The sequence below is a fragment of the Mytilus californianus genome, unplaced genomic scaffold (assembly GCF_021869535.1).
Source record: "Mytilus californianus isolate M0D057914Y unplaced genomic scaffold, xbMytCali1.0.p SCAF_8, whole genome shotgun sequence".
In the NCBI taxonomy this organism is placed as follows: Eukaryota; Metazoa; Mollusca; class Bivalvia; order Mytilida; family Mytilidae; genus Mytilus; species Mytilus californianus.
The window spans coordinates 23,966,775-23,991,817 of record NW_026262734.1 but is presented as its reverse complement, the minus strand read 5'-3'; the positions used below and the strand labels follow the sequence as shown (position 1 = coordinate 23,991,817).

Sequence of the window (25,043 nt, the reverse complement as noted above, 5' to 3'; positions counted from 1 at the left end):
CAAACCACATTGACAACGGTCTGAACCGTATTATGATATAAAAAACTGGAAAAAGTTATGTCCCAATGATTTTTGGAAATTAAATGATGTATTTTCCCCCAAGCATGATGTATTTATAGTTTAAAAATAGAATCTGAAGTAATTTTGGGAACTAAATACAATTGATTTCCGTGTTCACCAGTGTTCCAACACATGACATATTGTTCAAAGGAGTCGAAAGCTGGGTTTTTCAAGTTCGGTTTATTTTCTCCATCGTGTAGGAATAACGTCCAGTAAATGCCTAAATTTTAATCAATAAGAAAAAAAATATGTATATAAAGGTTGGGTTTTTCTTGTGATGTTATGGTTATAGAGGTGTCTGTGTCTGATTTGATTATGTGACGTTATAGCTATGTTTTATCCCTTTTTTTAGTACTGGTCGGGAGAGTAACAAAAGAGGAACTTCCTAAGGGAAGAACTGACATAAAATATCACTTTAGACTTCTTAAGTCGTTGAAGGTAAGATTGACAGAATATATTGCAACATCAACAAAAAAATAATTCCATACACTCAGAAAGGTTTCGTATGAACAGATCGAATATTTTGTTTGTAATGGACTTGTTATTTACAGTGGTGGTGTAAAATAATCAGGGCATTTAATGATTATTTTAGAGAAAAATACACATAGAAGATCAATATGTAAGGTATTGTCTAAGAGAAATATTAAGTCAATCTGACATTTCAATTTGAATGTCAAATAAACAAAAGCCATAATTCGTTTTGTTCAATGAGCACATTGCTGTGCAAACAGCCTTTCTGAAGTCGAATTTGTTTCAAATCTTCCAGATTCGGGAAAATTAGACATCATCATGCTGATCCGGTGTACACTTGTATATTGTATAAAATTGGTCTTATTAACGTTTGGTTCATACTTTGTTTATATCTTTTCCCCTATTTATAACAAAGGAAATTACGTTGTAACTAGAAAGTAATTGCAATTTATTCGACCAAAAGTATTGTTTTTAATGTTTTAATATCGATGCTAAAATATACTTTGAATGTTTCAGGGTGTTCATGAAAAAATTGGTTCAACAATCATTATAGAGATGCCATTCTCTACTTCGGAATGTGGTACTAGATTGACTGAAGGAGAACAGTATTTATTGTCAGGTACAAAATAACACCAAAACTTTAACATGGTTTAGATATTCGTAAAACAGTCCAGAAGTTTAATACGCCCAGTGACTAGTTTGTTACTGACATGACTACAGTGATAAATAGTCTTTCTTAGCTGTTTGTATTTTTTTTAGTTCAGAATAATTCAATTCTCTCTCTTTCTTAAAAAAAAATGCTTCTTCCAAATTTGACTCTGGATGGTTGTTTTTATTCAAGTTTAGAAGCCCCTTGATCCCTGATGTATGTTTTGTGGGTACTTGATATGTGATATTCTAGAAACTATATCCTTTGCAGTTAAATTAGTATCCAAATTTTACAAATGATTTATATTGTATGAATTTATATGATATTTTGTTCCTTTAATGATACATACGAACAAGTATTCGATCTGTTCGTCATTGAATATCAATGTTATATATGTGGTATTATTAATAATTAAAATTTTGAGTCAACATCATTGAAATGTTTCATTGAGAAATTGCATATATATTTAATGCATTCGTTTTAAGGATGTTCGCTCCTCTTGTTTTTGAATTTTTGCCAGATATTCGAAATCCTCTGATTTTATCCATGTAGTGCCATTTAAAATTTTGCCCGTAAACCCTACTTTTCTTTTCAAAATTTTATAACATATAGTTTAAAAAGATATATTTGAAAATCTTATAAAATCCTTGTGATATTTTCATTGTTTTTGAAAGAAAAAAGGTGCCAATGTTAAATGTATGAAAAATCTAGAGAGAATCATTTCCCACCAAATTTTCAATGGCTTATACTTTGAAAGCAAGCACACGGACCCTTCATTTTTAGCTCACCTGGCCCAAAGGGCCAAGTGAGCTTTTCTCATCACTTGGCGTCCGTCGTCCGTCGTCCGGCGTCCTGCGTCCGTCGTCCGGCGTCCTGCGTCCGTCGTCCGTAAAAATCTTCTCCTCTGAAACTACTGGGCCAAATTTGACCAAACTTGGCTACAATCATTATTAGGGTATCTAGTTTAAAAAATGTGTCCGGCCTCCCGCCAACCAACCAAGATGGCCACCATGGCTAAAAATAGAACATAGGGTAAAAATGTAGATTTTGGCTTATAACTCTAAAACCAAAGCATTTACAGCAAATCTGACATGGGGTAAAATTGTTAATCAGGTCAAGATCTATCTGCCCTGAAATTTTCAGAGGAATCGGATAACCCGTTGTTAGGTTGCTGCCCCTGAATAGGTAATTTTAAGGAAATTTTGTTGTTTTTGGTTATTATCTTGAATATTATTATAGATAGAGATAAACTGTAAACAGCAATAATGTACAGCAAAGTAAGATCTACAAATAAGTCAACATGACCAAAATGGTCAGTTGACCCCTAAAGGAGTTATTGCCCTTTATAGTCAATTTTTAACCATTTTTCGTAAATTTTTGTAATCTTTTACAAAAAATCTTCTCCTCTGAAACTACTAGGACAAATTTAACCAAACTTGTCCACAATCATCATTAGGGTATCTAGTTTAAAAAATGTGTCCGATGACCCCGCCCGCGAACCAAGATGGCCGACATGGCTAAAAAATAGCACATAGAGTAAAATGCAGTTTTTGGCTCATATCTCTGAAACCAAAGCATTTAGAGCAAATCTGACACGGATAAAATTGTTCATTAGGTCAAGATCTATCTGCCCTGAAATTTTCAGACCAATCAGGTAACACGTTGTTGGGTTGCTGCCCCTGAATTGGTAATTTTAAGAAAATTTTGCAGCTTTTGGTTATTATCTTGAATATTATTATAGATAGAGATAAACTGTAAACAGCAATAATGTACAGCAAAGTAAGATCTACAAATAAGTCAAACATGACCAAAATTATCAATTGACCCCTTAAGGAGTTATTGCCCTTTATAGTCAATTTTTTACAATTTTCATAAATTTTGTAAATTTTTGTAAATTTTTACAAAATATTTTCCACTGTAACTACTGGGCCAAGTTCATTATAGATAGAGATAATTGTAAGCAGCAAGAATGTTCAGTAAAGTAAGATCTACAAACACATCACCATCACCAAAACACAGTTTTGTCATGAATCCATCTGTGTCCTTTGTTTAATATGTACATAGACCAAGGTGAGCGACACAGGCTCTTTAGAGCGTCTAGTTTCTGCATTTATTGTTCGTTCATTTATATACTATCATTTTATAACAGTCTTTTAAAAAGCTTGTTATTTTAAAACAGAGTAGCGAACATCCTTAAGTTGGATTAGATGTATTTTGCTACTCTTTCTTTTATCCCTTCTGGTCATATAACTACTCACGTGTTCAAGTACTTATACATCATTGGCTGTCATTATTTTGGGTTTGAGAGTTTCTGATGAAGGCCCTTCTAGGGACGTATCATAGTTATAAAGTGTTATTTATATTTTCATACAATTTCAATGTCATGCAGTTCGGTATTTTTGTAATTCTACTTTAAACATTTCAGGGGAACAGATTTTATAACATGTAAATGGCATGGTATAAGAACAAAAAAGTACTTTGAATGAAAACAGATATATTAATAGTCATATTAATTGGTAGCAGATCAATTATACAAATGTATTTTCTATAAGTATGAACTGATTTTACAAGCAAATGTTTCTACACAAGAAACGGATGAATACATTAATTAAACAGCATAAAATGTTACAGTAGTATAAACAAAAACAAAAAATTATTTCAGGTCACAGGGATAAAAAAACAGGAACGATATCTACCTTGACATGTGGAAACTTCATTTATAAGGACGCTGATGTTACATTTGAGTTGATGATGTACTTTTTCAGTGGTGGTTCTGATTCATACAGACAAAACTGTGATTGTAAAGTAAGTACAATACTTTTTTTAGATTCCGAATTGTACTTTCTAGTATATTGAAAATTGTCCTAAGACTCGTAAACAGTTATCGCATATAGTGAAAGGTTTAGCTAGCTATAAAACCAGTTTAATCCACCATGTTCTACATAAGGAAATGCCTGTACCAAGTCAGGAATATGACAGTTGTTTTCCATTCGTTTTATGTGTTTGAGCTTTTGATTTTGCCATTTGATAAGGGACTTTCTGTTTTGAATTTTCCTTGGAGTTCGGTATTTTTGTTATTTTATTTTTAATAGAATAAGTTAATGAATTTGTAAAATGTTACCTTAGCCTTTAATAACTTAACATACTTTTGATTTTATTATGACTTAATGCTTTTGATTTTTAAGACAATTAAAAGATATAATGTTAAAATTATCAACTTTTTCGTAAAATTCACTTAGCGTCAATATCAAAGTTCCGGCTACAAAAGACTCATCAGTGACGCTCGAATAAAAAAATACAATAAGCCAAATAAAATAAGAAGCTGAAGAACATTGAGGACCCAAATTTAAAAAAAAAAACGAAATACAGCTAAGGTGATATATACCATGGGTATCATATCTAATGAAAAGCAAGTATGTTATTTTCAACGTTATATATTTCTCTTTACAATTTTCAAATTCCCGGTTCAATATTTAACCAGCTATTACTTTAAAGGTCCTTTTTTGATGAAGAAAATTTCGGTTTTGTATTATCCTAAAAATCCTTCACGTCGGTTTGAGTTAAGAGGATTTAACTTGGACCAAATTTTATTATTTTGTTTAATAAACGAATAAATTAATTCTTCATACTTACGCTGTGAATCAAGTTTTTTGTAATAAAGTTACTTTATTGGGAAGGTTTAGCTAGCTAAAAAACACAGGTTTAACCTTATTTTCTTCGGAAAATGCTTATACCAAGTCCGAAATATGGCAGTTATTTAATGTTTTATCCGTTTGTCTGACGTCAGTCTATTGTTCTAACTGAAGTTTACTAGAACACACTGCCATTTGAAATTAAATTATTACCTATAAGTTACTTACTTATTAAAAACTAATGCCTCATGAAAGGATCGAACCTGAGAGCATATTCCTCAATAGCCATGTGTTTCGTCTACGCAACATACTACCACCAAACAACGGAAGCGTACCAGTTACTAAAACTTATACGCTTTAACCATCAGGCATTATGTTTTGCATTGTAAAAAAAGGTAAACGGAAGTTAGACTTATCAGCGAATAAGGGCTTGACATGAGCAACCAGACGCATGTCACACAGCGAGCGGAATCTGCTTACAGTTCTTCAGCACCTGAGTTCATTCCTATTTATGATGGGGTGCGTACTGTTCAGTTTTTATTTTGCTATGTTGTGTTGTGGGTTTTTTTTTGCATGGTATTGTCGGTTTTTCTTCGACTTATGATTTGTGATTGTCTGTATGAAAAGCACAGTAGATGTAATAGTTTAAGCGATAGTTAGAGGCCTTTTAAACAAGTTGTAGTACATAAAAAATTGTGAGATAATTTTTTTTATTTCATGCAAATATCATTATTTCTCTTATTTAGGAAATTGTAAATCCTAGGCACGAACCTGGAAAATTTGACCCAAGTAAAGGTTGTAAGCTTCCCTCAGGATTGAACACTGACACTGATTGTTATCGTAAAAAGGGATTATGCAAGAGAACGGGAAGTGTGTGTGGCTGGAAAAACGTCGACTGTCCATGATTTCAAGAATGTCAAAAAATAAACTTGATAATAAGCATTGTGTGGATCTTTTAATGCCAATTCTACAGAATATATATGTTTATTTGATGAACATGTTGTTCTACAAGTTTTATCATTTTTCTGAATCTCGTCTTACAAAGATATAAAAAAAAGTATACCCTGCGAATATTTGTACTTTGCTTTCAATTGACTCACAGCGGTATTTGCTACCTGTGCAACATCAATCGATGTCCCATTTAAATATAACATCGAGTTAATATCACAATTCAAATCCAATATACTCGCAACATTTATACACACAAGGCGAACGTTCTAACAAAGATGGCCTGACAACTACATGCATATCACGTCCACATTAAAATACATTCACATGTTTATAAATAAACTCATCATAGATACCAGGATTAAAATTTTGTACGCGTTTCGCCTACAAAAGACCCATCAGCGACGCTCAAATAAAAAAAATTTAAAAGGCCAAATAATAAACGAAGTTGAAGACCATTTAAGTCCCAAATTTCCTAAAGGTTTTGCCAAATATACCTAAGGTAATCTATTCCTGAGGTAGAAAATCCTTATTATTTAGAAAAATACTATTTTTTGTAAACAGTAAATTTATAATTATAATTTACAATTCTTATTTTGCCTACTGTGGATTTGTTTATTTTACTTCGGTATCAATTTTGTATTGAAGAAAAATTGTGCTTTCGTATATAATTGATTTCGTGTATATGCCAAAGTCTAGATACAAGCCTATCAGAATTGTTTACTTCATTGAACTTTTAAATTCGTACTTTACCCATACCCACACGAAATCCACGAAAACTGGTACATCACAAATAATAATGAATCTGTTGTATGTTTTCTCACAACATGGTTAGGTTTGCAAATATATCATATTGATATAATAAAATAAGGATATTTGATATAATTTCTACTGAGAAAACTATTTCCAAGAGTTCAAATGACGTGCATGTAAGCTAGTATATATCACCGTACGGCCTTCAACAATGAGCAAAAACCATAACGTATAGTCAGCAATAAAAAGCTCCGACATGACACAATGCGAAACAATTCAAACAAGAAAACCAATTATGACAAAACAATAAACGAAAAATAAATATGACAGCCAACAACAAAAGACATCCACTAAATAACAGACTCCTGACTTTGGACAGGCCTTATCAAGAGTTTGGCGGCGTAAAATGTTTTCAGGCGCTCAATCCTGACGTGACCTAACCTGAAACAGTGATGTAACATCACAACATAAGAACAAGCTATGAAAATCAGTTGAAAGTGGCAGATATGAACATATAAATAAACTCATCATAGATACCAGGATTAAAATTGTGTACGCCAGACGAGCGTTTCGTCTACAAAAGACTCATCAGTGACGATCGAATAAAAAAACTTGAAAGGCCAAATAAAGTACAAGTTGACGAGCATATGTCTTTGCCAGTGCTAAAGTGATTGTTTTTTTTTTTTGTCTATTGAATCATGACTTGTTGCGTGTTGTTGTGTTTGTTTAAGGGCACTGGTGGTCCTATGTCCTGTCGGTGCTTGTTTTTCGGCTTTTTACTAGGTCATGTTTTTCACATTTTGTTTATGACATCTTTGCATTAACTGGTTGGATGTGTGCTTGTTAATATTTTGGTGTTGGAAAACATGGGATATTAATAGGTTGGGTTGGTTTTGGTCTTTCAGTGGCTGTGAGTGGTCTTGGGTCAGTGCTTTGTGGTTTATTTTGTGTTCGTTCTTCTTCAGTTTTTTGTTGTGGTTCGTGTCAATCTTATGAGTTAAGTCCTTTTCCGACTAATATTTACATGTTTTCCTATGTTTCTTAATCGCAATTACACTCATATGAAGAAGAATTTATACAAAATATTTTTCAAGAAGAACAGAAAAAAATTCTTGCAAAGATATTTTATTGCAACATCTGATATATTGATGATATCCTGACACTAAATAACCTACACCTCAGGTAAAATGTGGGTTATTTATCAATAAATCAGAAATTGCATGACTTGTTTAGTTTTAATGAAAGCATTATTATTTTATCTTTCTAACTAATAGGTAAGAGTTAAAACATTCAGAAATCTGTAAAATTATCGTTAGCCACATAATTGGGCTTGATAGTTTCTTCAATCGGAGAAAACGTTGTGGCGTATTTACGCATCCCTGGTTTTCGAATATTTATGTTTTAGCATTCCTGAAGGTTAATAAAAAAAACGCTTCAGACGCACGAAATTTATAATTCTTTTATTTCATTTAATCCAAATCATTATCACAAGCCACAAAATGAGCCTGTTTTTTTCTGTTTAGTTTATTGTATTACTGTTTTACACTTGGTGATATTTACTCAAATTTATGCTCGTAGGAATATGAATGTGTATTGAGATATTGTCTTGTATATGGACGTAACACCACTACTAACCGTGTATTAAAATAAACCACGCCTACTAATCCCATACGAATTATACACGGTCTCCACGCGGTCGCTTTTAACCAATCATATTCCTAGATATGTATAGGAGGTAAGATAAGAATGTGTATTGAGATAAAACAGTTAAAAAGGCAATTGGTGTATTAATTGTTAAAAAATGATTTATAAAATGTTGAATTATCTGATACGCAAAGGGTGTTTCTTCTCCATGGCATATATTACTTTAGTCCTATATAGCATAACTTCTCCCTGGCATATATTGCTTTAGTCCTATATAGCATAACTTCTCCCTGGCATATATTGCTTTAGTCCTATTTAGCATAACTTCTCCCTGGCATATATTGCTTTAGTCCTATTTAGCATAACTTCTCCCTGGTATATATTGCTTAAGTCCTATATAACATAACTTCTCCCTGGCATATATTGCTTTAGTCCTATTTAGCATAACTTTTCCCTGGCATATATTGCTTTAGTCCTATATAGCATAACTTCTCCCTGGCATATATTGCTTTAGTCCTATTTAGCATAACTTTTTCCTGGCATATATTGCTTTAGTCCTATATAGCATAACTTCTCCCTGGCATATATTGCTTTAGTCCTATTTAGCATAACTTCTACCTGGCATATATTTCTTTAGTCCTTTTTAGCATAACTTCTCACTGGCATATATTGCTTTAGTCCTATATAGCATAACTTCTCCCTGGCATATATTACTTTAGTCCTATTTAGCATAACTTCTCCCTGGCATATATTGCTTAAGTCCTATTTAGCATAACTTTTCCCTGGCATATATTGCTTTAGTCCTATTTAGCATAACTTTTTCCTGGCATATATTGCTTTAGTCCTATATAGCATAACTTCTCCCTGGCATATATTGCTTTAGTCCTATTTAGCATAACTTCTACCTGGCATATATTTCTTTAGTCTTTTTTAGCATAACTTCTCACTGGCATATATTGCTTTAGTCCTATATAGCATAACTTCTCCCTGGCATATATTGCTTTAGTCCTATTTAACATAAGTTCTCACTGGCATATATTGCTTTAGTCCTATTTAGCATAACTTCTTCCTGGCGTATATTGCTTTAGTCCTATTTAGCATAACTTCTCCCTTGCATATATTGCTCTAGTCCTATTTAGCATCACTTCTCCCTGGCATATATTGCTTTAGTTCTATTTAGCATAACTTTTCGGAATTTTCAGTTTTTGATGCTCTTCAACTTCGTATTTGATTTGGCTTTCCAACAGTTTCGATTCGAGCGTCACTGATGAGTCTTATGTAGACAAAACGAGCGTCAGGCGTACCAAGTCATTATAAGCCTACTATCTTTTATGAGATTTTACCCATATGTTTACGGGCAAATTGAACATCCTGCAGATTGATGTAAAAATGTATAGGAGATAAGTTAATATCGCTAAACACATTTCATAATTTGACTTCAAATTTCCTTTTGTCAATAACCTGTCCAACGAATTTTCTAAATATATGATATATTTCATAACTAAAACTCCGGTACATTGATATTACATTTTAAATTGGCTTTATAAATTATTCATACGAGCAAAATAAATACGTGGAATAATCAGATTGCGATTCATTATGCAGTCAAGACGTCATGCTTATATTTTGCACATTGCCTTTACGGCGCTTTTTAACTATTCCTACAACAGAATTAAGTATCCCCTTCCATTACATCTAATAATATATTAGATAAAACGGAAATGTCAGTGGTAACATAACATAAATTTATATATATTTACGTGTTTTCGTAGGCCATATTTCGAGAAATCATAAATAATATTCAAACTTGATGGACTGTTTTTACATATATATTTATGTGCATTCTATGCATTTGTATGTTTATTTTACAGATATATTATTTTCTAAACCTTTAATTTATGATGAGCATAAGTTTAATATATCGTTTTTGTCAATATTCACATGATCACAAAAGTTGCATGCCAAATTCATCGATATCTGTGAGATTGTCCCTTTATAATTATTTCGAGAAATCATAAGTAATATTCATTCTTGATGGACTGTTTTTTGCTAAATGTATGTGTGCACTGTATGCGGTTGTATTCTTATTTTACAGCCATTTAATTTGCTATACCTCGGACAGCATAAGTTTAATATATTGTTTTTGTCAACATAACATTTACAAAAGTTGCATGCCAAATTCATCGATAAACTTGAGATTGTCCCTTTGTGATCTGTTACCATATCGGAATAGAGTATGTGATTCGGGAAGTCTACAAGACAGTTTTGATAAACAAATTACGTTTAAATGTGAAAATGAAGTAGTATATGTAACAGAACTTATGTATTTGGAGTAAGCAGTCGATTTGGTATTCGTTTTTTGTTTTTTGTTTTTTTTTTTTTCGATATCTAACTGATTGCTAGCAGTTGGTTAGATATTAAAAAAATGAGACATGCTAAGAGCAATTATTTGGCCCCTGAAATTACAAAAATAATAAAATTATGCTGGACTTTCAAAATTATGTTAATTTAATTGAAAAATGAACAACCAATGTAATATGGACACTTATAAGTGCAAACATTTAACTTATAATGACACTATTGCGTCATAAACTAGTTGAACCTGACATATTTGACAACAGATGGCCATTTTACGCATGTAACGTTTGGACAAAATAGAATAAGCAACTGCATTACCCCAAAAGATATTATTCAACTCGCATTTACATGTATATAAAACATGTTTTGCAGCAAAAGGTAATTTTGTATAAAGCTGTCGCTCATATATCTAAACATTAATGACAAGATCTCAAAATGAGGCTATTTCGGCAGGTTTTTTTTATTTGGTAAATCTATAATACTTTGATCTTAATTTTAGAATTCAAGAAGCCAAAATGTCACCTTAGCATGCCTTCCCAGTCTTTATTTAGTCAACAGTATCAATTACAATAGGTATTTTGACAGTTTTTGTAATTTTACGCTAAATTCAAGAAGTTTTAAGCTTTATTGCAAATATATAAGACAAAATGTAAACCTTGAATACTAATATTTGCCATACTAATGTTTTATGAACATCTGAATGATTTAATTTGGTCAATTTATAATACTTCTTGATTTTAGAATTCAAGGAGCCAAAAAGTTACCTTAGCATGCCTTCCCAGTCTTTATTTAGTCAACAGTATACACCTATTGACTGGGTGTAAGGGTAATAGCAAGTTTGTTGTCCCTGAGATACCAACTATTGCTCGAGGCGAAGGGACTACAAACTTGCTATTACCCGCACAACCAGTTATTAGGTGTTTTATTATACTGAACAACACAGTCATTAAGTGTTTTTATATACCAAATTAACTAATTTTCTAAAAGTGTACATATATCATCTGAAAGAAAAGAAAAAAATGTCACATAACTTGACATGCACAAGATGAACTATACGTTTTTTTGTAGTTCTTCTTGTGTTTGTAAATATTTCATTAATTGCAATCAAGACTAGAAATACTTGTGTTAAATTTTCCGTGCATATGATAAATTTAAGCTAAAGTACACCAAACGCAAATTCGCTTTTAGAATACGACGACCGAAGCCATATTATGAATAAGGTACTATATTTTAGATCTTTAAAAAATGCGCTCGAAGATTTTCTCTCTTTTATAATTGCTTCTTGTAAGTGAAATTACAATCGACACAAACAGATTATACCGTTTACAATATTAGAGTTTGACGTTGCCAAGCAAAATAGTCAATGACATCATTATTGTCCAATGAAAAATAAGCATGAAAAAGTACGGGAAAGATGATTATGAAACTATTAACCGGGGTAATAGTCTTTGAAACTATTGACTGGCAAATAGTCTGTGGAATGAAATAGCACAAATATTTCATTATTTTTTATATAGAAAAAACATACTGAGGTATAATAATATCAATTACAATAGGTATTTAATAGCATTTAAAAATTGAATAACATATTTAAAAAAAAATGAATTTAAAGAGATAAAGGCGTGCTCCTTGCAAATTATTGTAAATTTCTCATATATATATTCTCGAATATAAACCCTTACATTAGAATTCTCACCAATAAACCTTACATTAGAATTCTCACCAATAAACCCTTACATTAGAATTCTCAACAATAAACCCTTTCATTAGAATTTTCACCATGCAATCTGATTAAAATTCAGGCAGATCTATCGGACTCGCGTGCTCGTCATATGAGCATAACGAAATCAGGATCTATATTTTAATTAGATTGAATTCTCACTTCAGTGTTTATTAGTAAAAAACTACAGCATACAAAATATTACATTTTATGATATGATCATTCTAGAAAGGTAAATATAAAGATACAAGCACTCTAGATTCGAATGAAATCGACACTACATATAAAGTTTAACGGTCACCATATCGAATTGGTTGACCGATTCAGCATGTTTTGGAAACTATCAATTCTTTAAAGTTACCAGATTAGTCGTCTGAGTGTGTATTGGCATGTCTAATTATGCGTGCATATCAGGAGACGCTAGCCCAGTTTATGAACTCTGTCTCGCTCCTTTGGTTTTAATGCGATTTCTGCAGTTTTTGTTTGTTACTATTTATTTTCTGAATCGATTTATCAGATTTGAACATCGATAAGTTACTGCTTCTTAAATTTATTACAGATAGAAATAGGTGAGCTTAATATTTTGAATAACGACTGCAACTTGAGTCGGTTGAGAATTGTCGTTTTCGACTTTTAATTTTCCATTGTGAACTTCCCTTTTTTGATGTAGTAACTGGAGGAATATGGAGTTAATGTCTCTCAGTGTATATGATAAAACTGGGCTTGTGTTTCATCTCATGATATCCTGTACCAAGTCAGGAATATGACAGTAGTTTTCCTTTCGTCCCGTTGGTTGAAAAAGTCTAACGTTTGATTTTGTCAGGTTTTATGGACTTTCCTCTTTTTGAATTTACCTTGGAGTTCGGTATTTTTGGTAATATTTTTTTTTTCTTGGTATATTTCTGCTTTGAAGAAAGCCAAAGGTTCTTAATTGATAACCTGGAGTAATCTCTTCGAAAGCTGATTAAGGCCTTAGTATATTAATTGTTATTATGGGCCCTCTGTGTCTTATATAATTATTGATGCGTTCCATTTTTATTTTTTAAAACGTTAATCTTACCGTCATGACTATCAAATTAAGGAATGGGACAAATATCACTTGATTTTTACATGGAATGGGCAGTTGTAGAACAGGAAATATCACCACAGGGTTTTGACGAAATGTGCTTTGATCAAACAATAATGATTTGTATTGTGTTATGTAGACAGCTGTTTGTCTTTTCGTCCTGTTTCTTTGGTCAAAGTATTGTTTGTCATTCTTTGAAGTATGGTTTTGATTTCACTTTGTATTTTTTTCTTTTTCTTTTAATTCTTTTAACTGTAACCAAGAATTTTGGAGTGAGAAAATGTTTCATATACTTTAAGATAAACTCCCACTACTTAATTAAAATCGAGAATGTAACGACAAAAAGATGTAATTGTATTGATCATATAAAAACTTTTAAATTAATCATAAGATTAGAAATGCTAAGAATCTACGGTAAGTATTGAAAACAGCCAGCTATATCAACTAGGTTTGAACAGAGAGAACACCTCCATCTTTCTGATACATACAGGAATCTTCTAAACTTAGTTTCTTTCGTAAAGTCTACACAATGGGTTAAAGACCATCATATGCTGATTTATTGAATAATTTAAATGATGGAGCAGCAATATGCAAAATACGCATAAGTGCACATTCATCTTAATATTCCAAGAGAAGAAAGCCGGGTAATGTCCTGTCTGTAATAAGGGGGAATTTGAAGATTAACAACATTTCTTATTACAATGTAATAGATTAACCTCGAAACGAGAAATATTAGAAATAAAATAAATGTTATATTTAAAATCATCACAGCTTTACATTAACACTGTTGAAAAATATCGCATTTTTGTAAACAATAGCCCAGCATTAGTATTTCTTAGACTGTCTTCCTCTTTCATATAAGAGTGTCTAAATATAAGGAATAGTGTAAAAATCTGATATATCAATATGCAACTTTGCATTCTATCATGTCAATTAATATATTTATATATGCAATAGGTCTTAACCATTCGGCCAGTATTGTTATCGGATGAGTGTGTACCATAAAATATTTGTATTTCTATATGTCATTCATTAAAATATAATTTATTTTCATTTATTCAACGTTCTTGGATGTCATATTTCTTTTTCGATTTAGTGTTCATGAGCTCACGTGACGTTCACTTATAGGGCTTTAGGAACTTTCTAACACGGGTGCTCCGACAACATTTTATTTTATTTTGTTTATGCTTTTGTACAACGAGGAGATTATTGAGGATATAAATATTCGTCCTTTTAATTTTCTCTGCAAATAACGGCATGAGTAGTCTTCAGTCGTAACTAAAAGATGAAAGGTTACTTTTCGGGGCTACCTTCTTTTCTTTACAAAGTGCACGAAATAGATCTCAAACGGCGGAAGGTCACTGATTAGAGACGGATCACATTTTGCCCTAAAAGGGACTTCCGGTTGTCCGACTGCAATGGAGGAATTTACTAGAAGAAGACGTCATAATCAAAATACGGAAGTTGCGTATTTTTGTTGCCGACAGGATCAAGGTTGATTCATCACAAGCTAACTAAATTAAGGTAATATTGCAGACAGTGATGCGATACATATTTTAATTAATTTCATGTTAATAATCTGTAGGGTTATGATCAAACATTTTGAAGATATTTTGACTGCACATGTCAGGGCTCGAATAAATGTTTTAGGGTACATTGCCAGACCCACGTTCAGAACAGCTGAAGCCGTGAAGGTGAATTTATACGACCTTGTCCTTCATATGCGCCTGCCTCCTATCTTGTATGTGACCTTCTCTATTGATATATTGTAATTTGTAAGGACTTTTATTGCCAAGATATTTATATTCAGACAGAGAAGTTTAGTAAGGAAGTATTTTGTGTATTCCGTTGTCAGTGAAGGAAGCTTTTAAACAGTAAGTTTGGTTATGTACAAAAATGTCAAATGTATGTATATTCTAAATAATGCAGGGCTGCTAAGTCTCAAGCATTTAGCGTGAGACTCACGCATTTTCATGCTTATTTGGCGGCATTTTCTTTTGATCTATTGTTTTTTTCTCTTTGATCTTTACGATTTTGGCCAAATCTCACGCATTTGCATTATTAAAAGTTGGCAGAACTGATAATGTGAATCTTTTTTGAAAGAAGTTGACTCCATGAGAGACATTGGGAGTTGAGTTTTGTCTGGAAATATCACATCATAGTTTTAATTACGGTCAAGGAACAGTGAATCGGCTATGTCACAGATTTTGCTAAAATTTTGCGTACTACTTTGGCTTGTTGAACTGTTACTAAAAATAGAAAATATAATGGCATTAATGTATTTATCTCTTTTATTATCTGAAATATTACTGATTGAATTCTTTCAAAATAGGAGAACATTTGTATAGAAAGCACATAAAATCAGCGAAAAACCTTCTTAAATTTGTCTTAAAATCTTAAATCACAATTTCTAATACATAGATTTTTTTCTTAAAAAACTTATACTACTGCATATATGTAAAGTTCCTATGACCATTGAACCTCTGACAGCAAAGCACTGACATATTTGAGGAAAAATTTCATAAGAGAATAGTTTTGAGACTGTTTATAGTCATGATAGTTATAAATCAGAGTGCTACAAAGAAGTAATAAATAATATCATGCATCTATTTCTTAATTTTTTGTGACCTACATTTTTTACATGTACAAACATGACAAATGTATACATGTAATATTTAACAGTGTTTCTTAACTACAAGATTAAATTTACAGTGTCTTGGCACCAACTGCATAGATGCAGGTGAACATATTATGTAAGGATGGCATACAATTTACGTAAGATCGCACAAACATGTATTCTTTCAATGCGCTTATTTTATTTACATTGTAAATGCACAAATTTAGTGAGAGATGCTCTATTTTGAATATATCTTAGACACTTTACATGCAAGAATATTAAATGTTGATTGACATACTGTATTGATCTGTTTTTCACTTTGGAAATGACTGCTTTAATTTGTGTATAATCATGATAATATTAGTTTGAAATGATCTACAAATGCACATGTATAAATCTTGAATATTTAGCAGAATGGTTATGCATAAAAAAAGAGTACTGTACAATGTACAATGTACTATATATTGTCTAAACCTTTTTATTAAGAACTTTCTATATATACATTGTGTACGATAACATATGAAAAAACTGCAAGTATATCTTTTATTGAATATAAAACAATTTCCTTAGTGATAAGCATGAAAACACGATGCAACCGAAACGGTAATGGAATCTCACTTCTCCAAGAAATTGACCACTTCTCCCTTCTCTCTCTTGGAAGGAGAAGTCACTTCTCCCTCTTCAAAATCCTAGATTAGGCCCTGGTACATATGGGTCAGTTTTGCCTCTTAAATACATGTATATGAAAAAAAATACAGATGATTCTTTTCCTTTTTCTGAATTCTAAAGTTCTGTAGACATGTTTAATAATCTTTCCTGTGAAACCACCTTCGAACATGGCTGCACAGTTCATACAAAGAATAGAAAATTTGAAAAAAAAATTAAAGTTGTTTAACAAGAGTGCACACGCTGAAATGTCCCGCCTTCTTTACTGACCATTGATTTTATGTTGATAGTCCTAAATATAAAGCTTTACTAAAAGTATCACATAAACTTAACATGATCCAAGAAAATGAGGTCAAGGTCAGATAAACCAAACCAGAAATACATGTACACCTTACAATCATTCAATACACCAAATATAGTTGACCTATTGCTTATAGTTTCTAAGAAACAGACTTAAACAGGAAAACTAAACATTGACCAATGAACCATGAAAATAAGGTCAAGGTCAGATGAACCGTGCCAGACAGACATGTACACCTTACGATCAAACTATGCATTAAATATAGTTGACCTATTGCTTATAGTATCTAAGAAACAAACTTAACTATGAAAACTTAACATTGACCAATGAACCATGAAAATGAGGTCAAGGTCAAATGATATCTGCCAGACAGACATATACACCTTACAATTATTCCATGCAACAAATAAAGTTGACCCATTGGTTATAGTTTTAAGAAAAACAGACCAAAACACAAAAACTAAACACTTAGCAATGAACCGTGAAAATGAGGTCAAGGTCAAATAAAACCTGCCAGACTGACATGTACATTGTAAAATATTTCCATACACCAAATATAGATGACCTGTTGCATATAGTATTAGAAAAAAAGACCAAAACACAAAAACTTAACTTTAACCACTGGACCATGAAAATGAGGTCAAGGTCAGATGACACCTGCCAGTTGGACATGTACACCTAACAATTATTCCATACACCAAATATAGAAGACCTATTGCTTATAGTATCTGATATATGGACTTGACCACGAAAACTTAACCTTGTTCACTGATCCATGATATGAGGTTGAGGTCAGATGAAAACTGTCTGAGGGGCATGAGGACCTTGCAAGGTACGCACATATTAAATATAATTATCCTATTACTCATAATAAGAGAGAAATTAACATTACAAAAAATCTGAACTTTTTTCAAGTACATGTAGTCACTGTACCATGAAAATGAGGTCAAGGACAATGGACATATGACAGACAGAAACTTCATAACATAAGGCATCTATATACAAAGTATGAAGCATCCAGGTCTTCCACCTTGGAAAATATAAAGCTTTTAAGAAGTTGGTTAACGCTGCCGCCACCGCCGGATCACTATCCCTATGTCGAACTTTCTGCGACAAAAATCTCAGGCTCGACAAAAACCACCCAAACTTTAGTAAAACAATACATTTATTATCTTCTTTTTATTTCAGTCAGAGGTTAGGTAGCAATACACAGTTCAGAAAAAATCTTAAAATTGGCACTCTTAATTTTTAACCACCCTCTTTTCCTTCCTATCTAATAAATAAGGCTTACTAATTTGTGTTATGCATGACTGTGTATATTTCTGGAAAGAGCATCTTCCATAGATCTCATTTTCAATAGTTGAAAAGGTGAAATATAATCTCTTTTTGGTGTAACCATGGCAACAATCTGCATTTATTTGATACAAAATATTGCAAAAAGGGGGGTGAAAATGTCACAAAAGTCTCCAAAATTTGGTCCAAAGGAAAATTTCAATCAATTAGAGTGATACCTTTCCTGAAACCATAGACATTTATCTATCAAGAGGTCCAAAAAAATTCATATGCCTTTCTGCTCATTTTTCCATAAAATTAAATTGAAAAGATCGAGCGTCAAATCTTTGTTGATAAACACTACAATAATTTCTGGACCTATAGGCGGTACGGATAGGAAAATACGGACTGTCAAATAGAAAAATGGCCTATAAAACATGCTAAAAACAATCTAAATGTTCATATAAACCCACTTCGAAGGCTACAAATGTATATTATTCTTCAACTATCTAAAAATCCATTTTATTGTACAAAAACTTTCATATTTAAAAAATTCACCATGGCCATAATGCGAAACTTAACTTCTAACTGTTTATTGCTACCTAATTCTTTATTCTGTTATTATACTTAATAGTGGGTATGAGTAATTTCATGAAAACAAACCTTTATACCTTCCAGATTTGAAAATTTAATTTGATTTTTCAGTAAAACCATGCCAAGTTTCCCACAAAACCTTTCACCTGAACAGGAAGATGAGCTACGAAAGATTGCCAATGCCATTGTTGCCCCTGGTAAAGGAATATTAGCTGCTGATGAATCTACAGGTACACCTTATAATTAATGGAAATACAATCAAACATGTATAGGTCACCCTCCGGGGCGAGAGAAAACTGACATTACAAGACAGGTGACCTTTGAAATCAGGTTCAAAATGCATAGGTATTACTACATTGGGACAAGAAGGGAGCACCTTGACAAGACAGGTTTTAGCTTAAAAGAGGTGACCCTTATAGCAGGTTTGACTGTACCCATGTTCTGATAAAAATAACTTCATTAACGACATGAAAAACTCTCTGTTTCCTTTTGTTGATTTAGTTTAGCTTGTTTTTGTACTGATTATAATTAATGCATAGACCATGAGAAAATATACACCAATCAGAAAAAAATACAATACAGTGAAACTTAAACATTGATTTCATCAGTTTTGATTGTATTTTAGGTTCTATTGGTAAGAGATTTGCACCAATAAATGTTGAGAACACGGAAGAGAACAGGAGACGTTACAGAGAACTCCTGTTCACATGTGACAAATCATTGGCACAAAACATCAGTGGTGTCATTATGTTCCACGAAACATTTTACCAGAAAACCAAAGCTGGTGTGGCATTCCCCAAACTTCTCCAGGATCAGGGTATAATTCCAGGCATCAAAGTAGACAAAGGAGTAGTTCCATTGGCTGGAACAGATAATGAATGTACTACACAGGGTAGGTATACATACCAAACAGAGAAGGGATACCAAGGGACATTTAAAACTCATAAGTCCAGATAAACTGACAACGCAATGGCAAAAAACAAAAACCAAAAAAAAAAGGTATACAAGTTCACAAAACACTTCATTGAAAACTAAAAGCTCAGAAACACGAACCCCTAGAAAAACTGGGGATGATCTCAGAAGCTGCGACTTTAAGCAGATCCTGCTCCACTTGTGGTTCTTGTCATGTTTGTATGAGTACAAATGTTACTGATGTAACTAAAAGAAAACACACATTTCAATCTTTTTGGTGATATTGAATTGGATAGACTATAACGTCAACAGTAATTGTGGAATTCAAGAAATTTTATTATGATTTGGAAGGGACTGTTACAATTACAAGTTTTTTTGTTTTTATCTTTATAAGGTTAGTTGATAATGATTAAAATAGTACCAAAAAAGTTCTACAATATATAACTTAATGACAAACATCAGTGTAAGTAGTTATTCTTACTTTACATTTAATGAATTTTGGATCAGTTTACTAATAATACTGTATGAATCAAATAGATTGATACATAAACATGTAAACATGGTTTGGTCACAGCATTTCAATTGGTTTCCCTTTTAAATTTTAGGTCTCGACGGTCTCTCTGAGAGATGTGCACAGTACAAGAAAGATGGTGCTCAGTTTGCTAAATGGCGATGTGTTCTAAAAATCCAACAATATACTCCCTCATATCAAGCAATGTTAGAAAATGCTAATGTTTTGGCTAGATATGCCAGCATCTGTCAACAGGTATGAAGTAAATGAATTTCATCTCCGGTTGTCATAGTTCTTACATGTACTATTAAAAAAAAAATTAATACATGTATAGATAGATGTACATACAATAGAAGAGTCCTGTCTTAATGGTATTTGTAAGATGACAGTATTTAATATATAGTGATAGTTGCTTTTTATCTGGGAGAACTGTTTTTATTTTTTTCTATCAAGTTTGGTTAGAAAATAAAAAAAACAATTAGAGTTACTTCCCCTTGACTGCACACCAATTTGGTTTTGCTACTGTTCAGTGGCTTATTGATAAATGTTTTAAATTTACACCAAAGGTAATAACTATGTTGATGAAAAGTTTGGATTTTCTATTATAGAATGGACTGGTACCCATTGTAGAACCAGAAGTATTACCAGATGGAGAACATGATCTAGCAACAGCACAAAAAGTCACAGAACAGGTAAACAGTCCCAATTCTTCATAACTTAAAGTGACTAATGTTTCTTGAAATTTTTATGTAAATGACAAATCTGTTTTGGATTTAAATTCATATTTACTAAATACAGGCAGTAAAGAAAATTTAAGTGGGTATGGCATTTCATGTTGTTTTGTTTTGGGTGATTATGCAGCAAGTTTTATGTTTTCAACAAAAATATATCCATATAAATTATTTTTACCTTATAAGACACTTATTTATACCATTTTAGGTGTTAGCATTTACATATAAAGCTTTGGCAGATCATCATGTCTTCCTTGAAGGAACTTTACTTAAACCTAACATGGTTACTGCTGGAATGAGCTGTTCTAAAAGAAACTCTGCTGAGGAAAATGCCAGAGCTACAGTATTGGCTCTGAGTAGAACTGTACCACCAGCAGTTCCAGGTATGTATAGTTGATAGAATGAGGTGTCCTTACAGAAACTCAACTGAGGAACATGCCAGAGCTACATTGTCAGCTCTCCATAGAACTGTATAGTTAGTAGTTTCATGTATTTATCTGAGGAAATCTGCTGAGGATATCTAGAACTACAATATTGCAAGATAAATCCAAACAAAAGATGTCTAAATATAAAGTAGGAAAACTTCCCAACCTCTCTTCTTTATTGCAAAAATAAAAAAAATAAATAAAAAAAAACCCAAAAAATGCAAATATTAAAAAAAAAATTCCAAAAACCATTAAAATTTTCCAAATTTCCCCAAATAAAGAAATATGAAAAAGGTAATATTCAGGCCTCTACAATAACTTTTTTTTCAACTTGTCCAGTAGGACAAGTACATACCAAAACTTACTTGTCCGAATGAAATTGTAACTTGTCCAAAAAAATCTTAATAATAACCTTTTTTGCATTTTAAATTGATTCAAGGAACAAAATGAATTAAAACAATAGAACAGAATTTGATTTATATCTTTTGAAATACTATTCAAAAGTATGAGTCGAATACAACTGAATCTAGTCATGTCACAGGACTTAGGTTCTACATGTAGTTCATCAATGCCAATGTCTCATCAGATTCTGCACATGAGGCACCGTCTGATAGGGCTGTCAATGTACACTCATTGGATTTGTATCCTGTTTTTTTTAAAGTTGAAAAAAGTTTATTCAAATGCAATCAATAAAAAAAAAAAGATGAGGTATAATTGCCAATGAGACAACTCTCTGCAAGAGACCAAATGACACATAAATTAACAACTATAGGTCACCGTATTGCAAGTATTGTTTTTTTTCTACATATGATCAAATATGATTTCGTGAATTTAATGGTAAATAATTTTTCATTTTTATCTAAAAAATATTTTTGTTAAAAAAATTACCGGTATGTTATTTATTATAAAGCAACAGAATAAGGTAGGAAAACGAGGTACTGATTTGTCTTGGTCCCGAAATGTCTCCTGCGTTGCCAAACTGTCTACTAATCATGTCTATTAAATATGTCTTCTATGGTGCCAAACTGTCTATTAAACATGTTAAACTTGGAGCCGAATCGTTTCTGAGCTTGTGACGAACTGTCTTGTAAAGTTACCTTATCTACAAAGCGCATGCTGATTCGGATCAATAAGACTGGTTTCCGAGAATAGTATGCATTTTACCTGTTAAAAAGTACCTGACAAAGAACAAGTTTTATATTATCGATTGCAAGTAAACATGTCTTGTTTTCATCCTCTTTTCTTGTTTTTTGTTTATAATTACTTTGTTCATCAAAGTTGGATTAAATTTACTTTCTGCAGAATAATTTTACTTGTCCCGTCGGACAAGCTTGATATAGTTTTTACTTGTCCGACCCTTTTTCCCTCTGGTACCGGACAATCGGACAAGCGTTATTGTCGAGCCCTGATATTTACAATACACAGCAACATCGATGTTGAAAAAATCTTGTACTAGAAATTCTTCTTAAGCTTTTTTCAATTTTACACCTCGGTATAAAAATGAGTAAAGGAATGCTTCATTTTTCAGGTGTAACCTTTTTATCAGGAGGTCAGTCTGAAGATGATGCCTCAGTTAATTTGAATGCCATCAATACATGTGAAGGGAAGAAACCATGGTCTCTTACATTCTCTTTTGGCAGAGCTCTACAAGCTTCTGTACTTAAAGCTTGGCAAGGAAAAGACGAAAATATAAAAACGGCACAGACAGAACTCATGAATAGAGCTAAGGTAAGTTTGTAATACCGAAGACAGAGCTTATAGGGTAAATTTTCTTAGTAGATCAGCCAGCATTGATAAATGTGAAATAGTAATTTAGAAATGTGATTGCAGGGACTATGTAATTTATAAATGTAATCTTATTGAGACCTGATTCAAAACAAAATAATGCTGATCATCAGATATAATGAAATCCCACTAGTAACAGTTTCCTGTATGTACTTCTTGTTTCTTTTAGTTGGGGGTAAAGATTGCATTCAAGCAAACAAAACCATCATGTGGTTAACAATTTTTAAGACTTTATCACTACTTTTGAGAAGAAAAAAATAGTGCATTGAGCCCAACATTCTTTACATCCTATCCACAAACATTTCAAGAAATTCATCAAAGAAATATAAATACTCAAATATTCTAGTTGCAAAACGATGTTAATGTGTATAACCATACTTATCAAGAAAAATCACATAAATTGGGCATGGTGAATGACTAGTTTCTGTTCTTAAAATATCAACACCATTGTTAAAATAATATTTAAGATTTGAGTTATCTTCCCTTGTCTTAAATTATAGTTGAACCAATTCCAAGATGGTATTGCCTTTCAATGCTCAATACAATACAATGTTTAATTTTTGGTTCCCACTGCAAAATGAATGCAATCTTTACTGTTCAGTGTTCACAAGCAGTTTGAATAATAATGCAGATTTCTTAAGAGAAGAATCAGGTTGTTCTTCCTTCTTTTAATATATATTTTATAAGTAGCTCTTTAACTTTAATGAATCTATTTCAATGTATATTTCAGGCAAATGGTTTGGCAGCTGTTGGACAATTTAAGGGCGACATCAGTAGTTCTGCTGCAGGACAATCATTATTTGTTGCCCAACATGCCTACTAAATTCAGATTATCCAGCAAAATGGTCAAATTTAGCATAATACTTGGCTTTGATATTTTCTGCTTTTCACCAATGAACAACATTTTGAAATAAAGTATGCAAAGAACCTGATTGGTTATTGAAAGACTGGTTCCCTAACATTACTACCTGATTTGTTATAGAAATACTGATTCCCTAACATCAATGTTGTTATCATAGAATCTCAGTTACATGAGCATTTACCGCAGCTTTTCTTTATATATATAGTTATTGTACAGATTTTACATTGTAAGTTTTTAACTCTATAGATGATTATTTATTATTGAGATTGTACACTTAGTCCTCTTAAAATTATATAAGTATCAATGTTCTGTAATGTAAAAGTACTTGTTTTAAAAGTATGGCGTTAGAATGGAGTATAAATCATGTAGAATTAATTAGCAAGACAATTTTGATATTTAGCTTTATTGTAATGATGTAAATGCAACAGAGAACTAAAGGCATTATTCCAAATGTGTGATTGTATTTCAAGTTCAACCTGAATGAATGTATTTTTGTTGCGATATTAACTTGAAATAGAGATTTTAGAACCAATTATCTCCCCTGACATTTGAACTATTTTGGTGCACAAAGCTGTTTTTTTCCCCTTTCAGATTTCTTTTGGGTTAGAGATTATTTTATTACATGATTTATTTTTATTTCATATTTTTTGGTGCATACAGTTTTTATTTATAGAAGTGCTTACTTGTATATTTTTTCTGTGATATAATTTAAACATTTATTTCTTCCTTCAATTGATGTATGTAAATTTTTGGTTTTTTGTTAACAACTTTATATTGATGGAAAGTTATGAAATCTTTAGATGCAGAGGAAATGAAATAAAAATTAAACATCCTTTTAGTCTTTATTTTTATTAATGTACAATTTTGGTGTTTGATTTTGGTTTCGTTTTGTCTTTTTATTTTAATTATTTAGGATTTAGGATCTGTTGTCATTCAGATTTTATTTAATTGGCTTAAAGGGCCAGTGTGTGTTTTTGCCATTAATTGTGTCCATCATCAACTTTAAGATGATTTTTTTGGCTTTCTTGATCTTGCATACCCATAGCCAAGATTCCAATTGAAGTGT

The 25,043-nt window shown here is 32.0% G+C and overlaps 1 protein-coding gene and 1 long non-coding RNA gene across 4 annotated transcripts; both read left to right on the top strand.

The window, feature by feature from the left end:
• Window positions 1-389: 389 nt before the first annotated feature.
• On the top strand, window positions 390-5,808 carry LOC127712567 (uncharacterized). Its single transcript, XR_007987160.1, has 4 exons — window positions 390-498; window positions 1,048-1,150; window positions 3,843-3,985; window positions 5,559-5,808. It is a non-coding gene; the product is annotated as an uncharacterized LOC127712567 (long non-coding RNA).
• An 8,930-nt stretch (window positions 5,809-14,738) lies between these two features.
• Window positions 14,739-24,810, top strand: LOC127712554 (fructose-bisphosphate aldolase-like). Of its 3 annotated transcripts, XM_052219055.1 has the most exons (9): window positions 14,754-14,825; window positions 16,014-16,076; window positions 18,863-18,981; window positions 19,377-19,643; window positions 20,269-20,429; window positions 20,783-20,866; window positions 21,114-21,288; window positions 22,859-23,058; window positions 23,846-24,810. In XM_052219055.1, the coding sequence occupies exons 2-9, from the start codon at window positions 16,036-16,038 to the stop codon at window positions 23,936-23,938; spliced, it is 1,140 nt and encodes a 379-aa protein (XP_052075015.1). In that variant the 5' UTR covers window positions 14,754-14,825; window positions 16,014-16,035; the 3' UTR covers window positions 23,939-24,810. The 3 variants fall into 3 exon arrangements, with proteins under 3 accessions (XP_052075016.1, XP_052075015.1, XP_052075017.1); XM_052219056.1 differs by lacking the exon at window positions 16,014-16,076 and having other exon boundaries at window positions 14,739-14,825; XM_052219057.1 differs by lacking the exons at window positions 14,754-14,825; window positions 16,014-16,076 and adding an exon at window positions 15,009-15,175.
• The last annotated feature ends 233 nt before the right edge of the window (window positions 24,811-25,043 follow it).